General features: G+C 46.3%; 1 protein-coding gene across 3 annotated transcripts in view; it reads left to right on the top strand.

Annotated features, from left to right (window-relative positions):
* The window catches only part of Trappc9 (trafficking protein particle complex 9), a 466,270-nt gene that overhangs the window by 49,856 nt on the left and 405,937 nt on the right, over positions 1-10,477 (top strand). For all 3 annotated transcript variants that reach the window (XM_031345566.1, XM_031345557.1, XM_031345575.1), the window contains one exon: positions 9,109-9,252. In XM_031345566.1, the coding sequence (XP_031201426.1) occupies positions 9,109-9,252 (144 nt within the window). The remainder of the gene's footprint in view (positions 1-9,108; positions 9,253-10,477) is intronic.

The following is a 10,477-nucleotide window of genomic DNA, read 5'->3' as shown; positions in this document are numbered from 1 at the left end:
TGTTCTCTCCTTCCACTCTGTAGGACCCAGGGATAAGCATAGGTCATCAGGCCTGGCAGCAGGCTTCCTCACTCCTTGAGCCATCCCATTGGCCCTTCTCCTGGCCCTTCTCCTGGCCCTTCTTAAACAAATACAGACCATACAAGACTTTTATTTTTTTTCATCAATTCACTTTCCTCTTTATGATTTTCTTTCATTAAAGAAAAATAGGCATGAGGCTGACGAGATGTCTCAGTAGTTAAAAGCACTTGCTGCTCTTGCAGAAGACCAAATAAATTCGGTTTATTTAGCATCTACATAATGGCCCCCAGCCATCTGTAACTCCGGTTCCAAGGGATCCTACACTCCCTCTACACTCTACTGGCACCAGGCACACATATGGTGTACATCCATACATGCAGAAAACACTTTCATACATAAAAATAAGTAAATCTTAGAAAAAGCCATTATTTTTAAAAGCAGTTTCAGACCCACAGAAAAATTGATCATGCAGTGCCAAATTCTGGGATCCCCTTCCTCCACAGAAGCATGGATTTGCCCACCAGCTAGCAGGCTCCACTAGTGGGGCATCTGCTACAACTGATGACCCAGTAGAGCCTGTCCTTCCCCAAAGTCCATAGCTCACATCAGGGTCGCTCTTGGTGCCGGACAGTCTTTGGGTTTTGACCAGTGTTTGGTGATATGGATCCATCCGTTCAGAGTCACATGAAGTAGTTGTCCCTTGCTGAAGATCTCCTGCACTCTCTTTGCCCGGGCCCCTGCAGTCACACATCCTTTCGCGGTCTCCACACCTTTCCTCTCTGCAGAATGGTATCAGGCATGTAAATACTCACCTCACATGTCCTGGTTGCCTGAGAGGTGGACTCTCATGAATGCAGCAGCCATAAACAGCCAATGGGAAGATTCTGTGTGGATACATTCACCTGCCAGGTCAATGTCCAAGAGCACGGCTGCTGTTTCATATGGTACAAGTTTGTACAGGTTTGTAAGCGACTGATGAATTGTCTTCCCAAGTGCCTGTACCATTTTTCACTCCCAAAGGCAGTAGGTGACAGTTACCACTGCTCAGTGTCCTGGCTATCATTTGGTACCTGTCTTAGTCAGGGTTTCTATTCCTGCTCAAACATCATAACCAAGGAGCAAACTGGGGAGGGAAGGGTTTATTCAGGTTTCACTTCCACATTCCTGTTCATCACCAAAGGAAGTCAGAACTGGAACTGAAGCAGGTCAGGAAGCAGGAGCTGCTGCAGAGGCCATGGAGGGATGTTGCTTTCTTATAGAACCTAGGACCAGCAGCCCAGGGATGGCACCATCTAAAATGGGCCCTCCCACCCTTGATCACTAATTGAAAAAAAATGCCTTATAGCTGGATCTCATGGAGGCATTTCTTCAAGGGAGGCTCCTTTTTCTGTGATAACTCCAGCTTGTGTCAAGTTGACACACAAACCCAGCCAGAATAGTACCATTAGTGTTCTGGACTGTGTATAGTATGCAGTAGAATCTTGTTTTAATTTATAGTTGTCTAACAAGTATATTGGGCATTTCTTCCTATGCTTATCTGTGGTTGGAATGTCTCCTCTGGTGATCCCATTTAAAAAACAGGTCTTTGTTCTCTACTTCCATAATATGCAGAACAGTCCTTTAGTGATATTTTTGACAAATATTTTCTCCCAGCATGCATCTTGTTTTCCCATTCTCTTGGTAGCTTATCTGTAAAACACCAGTTTTTAGTTTTAATGGCATCCACTTCATCAGCTCTTTTTATCATGGGCAGTGGCTTTGGAGCTATATCTAAACTTCTGTTACTATACCAAATGCCACCCACCCTTTTCACTTATCAACCTGTAGGGCAAAATTTCATAGAACCCAAAGAGTTTCTATAAACATGTAGAACCTTCTAGAGAGGTTTTCATTTTATTGGAGGTCCATTTTGGTGTACTATTTGTGAAGTCCGCAGTTAGCATCTTGATTTAATGCCCAGTTGGTGGCCATCCTTTGTCTCAGGCTGGTCTGCCAGGAGGCCCATCTTGCTCTGCTGGGTCTCTGTGCTCCTTGTCAGAGCTGTGTTGACTGTACTTACGTGGGTGTATTTCTGCATTCTCTTTTTTTGTTCTATCAGTTGTTTCGTTTGTCCATTTGCCAAAACCACGCTGCCTTAGTTACTGTAGCTTTATGTTAAGTATGGCAGTTGGGGATTTTTTTTTTTTTGTTAAAAAAATATTGCCTGTTTTGAATATTACAGAAAAGGAGCTGTTCACATCGAAGTACTATTTCCTGTTCTTTCTGTAGGATTTAGAGCAGCTGCCATGCAGAGTGATGGTCTGTGCAGGGCCCCTGAGCTGTGTTTGCCTGGCTTTTGCCCACTTCAGGGCTAGGTGAGTCTGGCCTTGCTAGGCCTTGCTAGGCCTCATGCCTGCAGCTACACATGCTCAGGGCACCTGTCTGACCCACATCAAGGCAGTGGATGGCCTCTTGGAAATACTTTGATGTGACTAACCTGTTTCCGATAGTTACTAAACATAGTTTTGATGTGACTAACCTGTTTCTGATAGTGGGAGATACTGTGAGCATCACACATGTGAAGGGATGGAAGCCCAGGATGCCATTATCGAAGACAGTATAAGCTTGGCCAAGTTACCTCATGCTCTCTGTGTCTGGATCTTGGGGACACTGGCTTATGGGAGGGTTAGGTGAAGTTGTCTGACCTCTCCCCAGGATGGCATAAAAGTGCTATAAGAAGATGGACTGAGTGTCAAGAGCCTTTAAGGCTAGCATCCAGCTGTGCAGAAGTCCATTACTGGTGTGGCCCTCCTGTGGGCTTGATGGTGTTTATTGGAGATGAGCGCAGAGGCGATGGGACAATCAGAGACTTAGAGGTATTGGAAGAAGAGAAAAGGGCCGCTGAGTGTCCAGGCTGACTTTGCTGTGTGCTGGAGTGGTTTGATGTGCTAAGGGTAGAACCAGGAAAGGGAGGAAGAAGGGTTTCTGAAGCACCAAATGATCACTTTAGAAAGGTGGGAAGGTGACTTTAAGACGCTGAGACATGCCCTGTGAATAAGACCTTCATCAGGTGTGCTTTCAGGGGGCTCCAGGCAAGATGGATGGCTGTTCTCTTATTTCCCTTGGCATCTTTGAACTTTACTCCAGGATGGCTTCAGGCTAAAATCACTTGGGCTTTGTGCAAAGCCACACTCAGTGTTGTGTTAAGTCTGTCTTTCTATACAGGGTCTATCTGAGAGCACAGCAGTCTGAGGTCTTTGCTAGCTCTTTCTTTTTCCCCTTGTCCTCACCTGCCTGGCCTCCTAGGCACCCTCCAGCTGGATGGTGTTTTCTGAGAATTCCAACCTTGCTTCCACCTAGATGGAATTCCTTTGTTTACCCTTCTCCGGAATGCCTGCCCTTCCTCCTCTGGCACTTCCTGCGATTACTCAACACTACCTCTCCAGCATTCTGCCAGATCCACAATGCCAGTCCCTTTGTCTTTTGCATCCTGTGAATCCAGTGATGAAGGGCTGGACCCAGCAGGCAGGAAGCACAGTGCTGTGGTCGGTTACTGTATTTGTCCCTTGCCGTTTGCAAGGTTGGAGAGCGAACATACTTATTTTGAAAAATTCAGGTGATTCTGTCCTTTTTACTTGGACTTTTGTTTTGGGAGGGTACATTTGCCATTATTTCATGAAAGAAGTGAGAACCAATAGAGTTAAAACGGCAAGTGTCAGCTGGCTGCATTTCTAGACAATAAAAACCACTGTAAGCCCCATCTCCACTTCAAACGTTTCTCAGAGAATTAAATGGAAATCTACCAAAACCCTGTACTCGTGAATAAAAGCCAGATTGTCAGGTCTCTCAGGTTTAGAAGCGGCTTCTGTCTTGTGTGTGAGCTGAGCATTCTCACCGGCTGGCTGTAGAGGCTCGACCCAGCTCATGTGCTCTGAGCTCATGTGCTCTGTGTACGGGACCACATCTTCTATTTGTGCTGCTGTGTGAGACGATTTCTACATCTTGCTTTTTGCTCAGCCTTTTCCTGAATGAGAGAGTAAATGTTGCTAAGTAGCTTTTCTGAAGGAGCCTTAGAACTGATTTGCTGAATGACAGCTGTCAAAGCCTGAATGCTGAACTTCGATGACGACAAGATCGTAGAGAGTTTTGTCATGAGCCAAATACTGCAAACCTGTCTTCACAAAAGCTTCAGTGTTTTATAGGAGGACTCTGGCCCACAGAGGAGGCACCATGTGCACTGGGCTCACTGTGGAGCAAGTCCGGCCCCCGCACCCTGGGGTGTGAGGGAGGTCTTACTCATGTGAGTCCATGGTAGTAACTGGAGCATTACCCATTTGGAAAAATAATCAAGTGATAGTCAGTGATTTCTTACATGAGAAAGAGTTCTTGGTTGAGATGAATGAGAATTGGGGCTGTTTGAAGATATGACTAGCTTAGTCATGACATGGACTCTATTTTTTTTTTTTTGGTTTTTCGAGGCAGGGTTTCTCTGTGTAGCCCTGACTCTCCTGGAACTCACTCTGTAGACCAGGCTGGCCTCAAACTCAGAAATCTGCCTACCTCTGCCTCCCAAGTGCTGGGATTAAAGGCGTGTGCCACCACTGCCCAGCATGACATGGACTCTTAACCCTCCCAAAATTTTCTTCTGTTGTAGTGTTTGGTCCTAGCCCCTTTGACCAGATAGAAACATGGCAGGGATGTGTCTCATTCACCATTCTCCTTATGGGTGCAAGATGCTGTCACCACTGTATATTCCAGGAAGTTTCTGGAAGATATGTCACATCCTAGGATGTACTATGGAGGTGTTTGTGTGGGTGTTGGGGCGGCTTCCAGGTTTTCAATTGATATGTGATTATGGAGTAACCTAAATATACAGGGACTAGAGAAAACAGCAGAAGAGAGCCCTGCACCCCGAGAATCCCTGGAGCCATGCCACTTCATGCTTACATACTTGCATATGCACATCTGAAACAGAAGGGGATTTTTCTGGCAAAAGGCTGTCATCTTGACCCACATGCTAGTTAAGTACCCATCATGCACCAGGCCTCTTGCCAGGCATTAAGGATTCTTGGATGAGTAAGATACATTGTTGCTGCCAACGCAATGAGGAATTGACTGAGGAAACAGAATCGTGAGCTTTCCAGGGCCCCTGCTGTGCCCATTACCATCTGACACCTTGTCTGTGAAGGACAAGGTGGTGGGAGACAAGGCCAGCAGGGGCCAGGAGTTGCACGGGACATCTTAGGCAAACTGGCAGAGGTTAGAATGCACACACAGATCGGCGGTCTATGCTCACCAGGTAGTACAGGCAATGTGTGTTTCTTGTTCCTCTTGTCAGTTGACACCGACCGGGCGCCTGAGTCTATACAGGCTTCTGTTTGGGGGATATTATAGTAAACACCAGACAGTCTTCAGGTTCAAGGGCTTATGATGCAGGAGTGGGGGTGGGTGTTGACATACAAGAAGGTAATTTTACCCAATAACCACAGCGGTAGAGCTCTGGTATATCGAGGGTTTGTGCTCAGTGCAATAATGGAGCAGTCTGGATCATTAATCACCCCACAGAGTCAGAGGCTGATGCTGTGTGTTAAACACATTACATTCATTGAGTCATAATATTAGCATTTATCAGCTAGCAGTTATTGAGGAGCTAGGATAAATGGCTAAAGCACTTTAAATGGGCTGCTCACAGCTTTGTGACAAGTTAGGGCTATTATTTCCCTGTTGCAACTTCCTCCCCTGCCTGCCCTAGCTCATGTGGCATGTTATCTGCCCTCCACTGCCCACACCACTCGGCAGCGTCTGCACCTCCTATGGGCTTATCCACACACAGTGTACACCCCTATCCCCCTGACACTCTCTCATGCATTAGTGCATTAGATTCTCAGGAAGTGTGTGCTAACTGCAACTCTTATGAGCTGTTGGAGGTTTCCAGTGAGCATCTGTCTTGCCTGAGCCTGAATCCACCTATATGTGTTTTTATGAACTGGGTGTTGGCTAAGCAGGGACTCACCATTCTGGTTGATGACAGTCACTGGGGGGCAGTGTTAAGGTTCTGAGTGCCTGACCTTCTTTCAAGTGCTGAGATCACATTTGGGTGTAGAGGGCAAATTCAGTGTATACATTAAAGTCTCTATAGTGCTATTTTCCATCAAAATTCTAATAACATTCTTTACAGAGCTAGGAAAAAAACCCCTTAAAATTCAGACAGGAACAGAAAAGACAGCCAAAGTGATCCTAGGAAAAAGAATACTGGCATTACAATATCTGACTTCAAACTCTACTACGGAGCCATAGTGACAAAGACAGTATGGTGCTGTATAGGCATTGACATGTAGATCAATGGAACATAATAAAGGACCCAGAAATAAACCTACACAGCTATGGGCATCTAACTTTTGACAAAGGTGTCAAACACACACACTGAGAAAAAGAGCCCATTCAACAAATCATTCTGCAGGGACTTGATGACCACCCTCAGAACAGGGTTAGTGCTACATCTCTCATCCTGCACAAGAATTAATTCATAGTGGATCAAATATCTCAAAGAATGAGTCACTGGGACTGCTAGAAGAAAACAGGAAAATTTTGTTAAGTTATTGGTATAAGCAAGAACTTTGTGAATAGAACCCCAACTCAAAGGGAGTTACCTCAGAAGTTGGCAAATGGATAACATGAAATTAAAAGGCTTCTGTGTAGCAAACAAAAATGTCATCAGGGCAAACAGACACAGTCTATAGAATGGGTAAAAACTCTTGCTAGCTATGCTTTAGATCTGGAATATGTAAGGTTCAAAAATTTTAACAGCAAACTGAAGCAGCCAATCAGAAATGGGCTGACAATCTGAGCAGGGTTGCTGGAAGAAACACAAATGGTCAGTAAATATTTTGGAAAGTGTTCAACATCCACATTCAGAAGGGCAATGCAAGTCAAAACCACTTTGACACTCCATGTCGTGCCACTCAGGAGAGGCAACAGCAAATGCTGGGGGGCGGTGTGGGGAAAGAGGAACTCTTTGGTGGGAATGTAAATTGGTGTGGCCACTATGGAAATCAGTGTGTGTGGTTCTCAAAATACTAGAGAAGGAACTACCATATAACCCAGGTTTGTCACTCCTGGCATATATATAAAATATCGTAGCACAGAATTACCTGCATATCTGTGCTTGCTGCTGCTCTGTTCACAATGTCAAGGAAATAGACCAGCCTAGATACCCACCACCTGATGACAGATAAGGACAATGCACTACACACATGCAGTTTCATGCTGTATAGCTGGAAAGAATAATACACTTTATGTCATTTGTAAGAAAATGGATGGAGCCGGGCAGTGGTGGCGCATGCCTTTAATCCCAGCACTTGGGAGGCAGAGGCAGGCGGATTTCTGAGTTTGAGGCCAGCCTGGTCTACAGAGTGAGTTCCAGGGCAGCCAGGGCTACACAGAGAAACCCTGTCTCGAAAAACAAACAAACAAAAAAAAAAAAAAAAAAAAAAAAAAAAAAAAAAGAGAGAGAGAAAAAAAAACAAAAAAACCCCTCAAAACAAACAACAACAACAACAAAAATGGATGGAATTAGAAAGTATTAAACGAAGTAACCCAGGCTCAGAAGACACACAGCACACGTTCTTTTTCATAGGTAGCCCATGCCTTCTAATTACTCCATATGTGTACATATGCAGGAGTGTAGGTAGATTTCAGGAAACTACAAAGGCCAAGGTTAAGGGGAAAAGGAGGTTTTTTTAAGAAGTCAAATAGCGGAGTAACAGAACACATGTGACATGGAACATGGGGTACTGAGGCTGGAATATACAAGTGGAGAGGGCAGGCAGGGAGATGGGGCGAGAGCAGGGTATGGAGGATCAACAAAAACTAAACATATATGACATCGCGTCCTAAGGGGGCTGCAGAGATGGCTCAGCAGTTAAGAGTACTTGCTGCTCTTGTAGAGGATCCTGGTTTGGTTCCCAGTGCCCACATGGGGACTCAAAATGTCTGTAACTCTAGTTTCAGGAGAATGGACCGCCCTTCTTTCACCTCCGTGGTAAACACAGACATATAAGATAATAAACCTAAAAACAAAATAAAAAACCCTTTAAGATACCACTATGTATGGTAATTAAAAAAATTCTTCATGTGAGAGTTCTTACATCCCAGTGTTTGGATTCCTGGTGCGAGTGTGTGTGTGTGTATGTGTGTGTGTGTATGTGTGTGTGTATGTGTGTGTCTGTGTATGTGTCCCTAGGGAGGTTGACAGAGGCTGCCAGGTACCTCTGCCTATGGCAGACCTGCAACATGTCTGACTATACTTAAAATTTTCCCCAGCTTGCCTGTCTGTGCCCCTTAGAGGCTCATAACATTATGAGGGACCCCCGTGTCCACGTCTTCTTTCTGAAAGGTTTTAGGGTGGAAAAATCTGTCCAGTTAGTTCCTGTTGCCCTAAGGAGCCAGACTCATAGGATTCTTAAGGAAGCACTTTCAAGTAGGCTGTGTAACCAGTCTTCCTACTTTCAAATGCACTGGGCCATTTGGGAAGGAGGGCTTTAAGGTTCCTGGGTGACCTTGTTATGTAGTTATCTCTCCACCACTATGCCTCAGAGCAGTGTGGCTTTCAGAGTAATCTCCTTGATTGTTGATCTTGATGGTTCATCCAGGTTCATCACTTCTTGAGAAAATGTCTCTCTCTCCATTACTCAAATTCACTAGAACAATCTTCCTGGAAGTGTATCACAGTCATTTTAGTGGGATGCTTTGAAGCCACGTTTTCATAGAAGAGAGAAAGTATAGTGTAAGGCTGTCTGTTTTAGTTTTCTTTCTATACTGGGTGTGAAGCCTGGGACCTGGCCCATGTTAGGCAAGTGTTCTACCACTGAGCTCTGTCCCCAGGCAGAGACATTCTTAATGTATGAACAATGTTCTTCTCTGCCAACACTGTACGTGGGGATGGGGATGGTGCTGGGTGGTGGGGTGGGCATGGCAGCAGTCGGGGGAAGGGTTGTGGCTGCGGTGGTAATTGATTTGTCTGTCTGAGTGGATAGTTGAGGTTGCTGTCAGTCAGCTGCCACATTTCACACATGACCTTGAGTACCTGTTTTGTGACCCTTACCACAGGCACACACCGAGGCTGGGCTGCCGTTCAGATGCGCCTGCTGCATGAGCTGGTCTATGCCTCCCGCAGGATGGGAAACCCCGCACTGTCTGTGAGGCACCTATCCTTCCTTTTGCAGACCATGCTGGACTTCCTGTCTGACCAGGGTGAGTGAATTTGTCCTTTTTTCTTCCCAGGGAGCCTTGGGTGTAGCTCGGGGAGTGCTGAGTCGTCCTTTCCAGCTCCATGCTGGTGGTGGGTACCTATCTCCGCTCTTAGCCATCCTTCCCACGTTCCCTCTTGCTTACCCTCACGTCTTCTCCTGGCTATCCCTCTGTTAACAGGTCCTTCCTCTTCCCAGCCTCCAGCCTAGGTGCTGCATTTGTTACTTTGTCTCCTGACCAAATATTTGACGTGAAGCAACCTAAGGGAAGGAGGATTTTTTTTTTCTCATGGTCTACAGTGCATCATGGGGAGACATGGTGGCAGGTGACACAGCTGTCAGGCCTCACCTCCACACATCTTCACAGTACAGGAAACAGACAGGACAGGAAGTAGAGTCTACAAGGCTCAAGGACCACTCCTCCAGTGACTCCCATCTTCCAAAGGTTCCACATTCTCCCAACTCAGTGGCTATAGATATGCTTTGCGTTCAAACCTCAGGAGGCTCCTTGTCCTTGGGGCTCATTGTGTAAATTGTGAGTGCCAACATGTGGCATACGTGTGGGGACTGGAATTCGGGTCCTCAGATCACAGCTCTGTGGGTTTTCCCTGCCTGGATATCCCTATAACGGTCCTCTAGATGGAAGTGGAACAAGCAGAGCTTGACAGCCCCTAAGTGCTCTTCTGGCCATTGCTGCCTCCTGGAGCCTCTGGCTGGCTTCCAGAACCACAGGTGAGGGTGCTGTGCCGTTCTAGGGCCCTGTACTGTCTGCCTTCCCACGTTGCCTTAATTGAGCTTTCTCCCCAAGTATCTTTCTTACTGATATTGGACATTGCCTCATTTCTGGGGTTCAGTTGTTGTCTATGTAATTCAGCCCACGTATAGTTTCTTTGCAGCTTGTGAGATAGCTCACTGTAGTGTTCCCTCCATCCGGGAGAGTCAGGTCATCAGAAGAGGCTCTGCAGCTTCCCCATCAGACCTGCCTTTCGACGGTGCCTAATGCTCTGGGGCCCATCTGTTTTCATGGGAAGATACCCTCTGCTGTGGTGTAGGTGTGCAGGGTGGTGTCCCTGCTGTGGTGTAGGTGTGCAGGGGAGTATCCCTGCTGTGGTGTAGGTGTGCAGGGCGGTGTCCCTGCTGTGATATGTGTGTGCAGGGCACTGTCCCTGCTGTGGTGTAGCTGTGCAGGGTGGTGTCCCTGCTGTGGTGTAGGTGTGCAGGGCGGTGTC

Source organism: Mastomys coucha, unplaced genomic scaffold, assembly GCF_008632895.1.
Source record: "Mastomys coucha isolate ucsf_1 unplaced genomic scaffold, UCSF_Mcou_1 pScaffold11, whole genome shotgun sequence".
Taxonomy (NCBI): Eukaryota; Metazoa; Chordata; class Mammalia; order Rodentia; family Muridae; genus Mastomys; species Mastomys coucha.
This window is presented reverse-complemented; position numbering and strand designations above follow the sequence as displayed.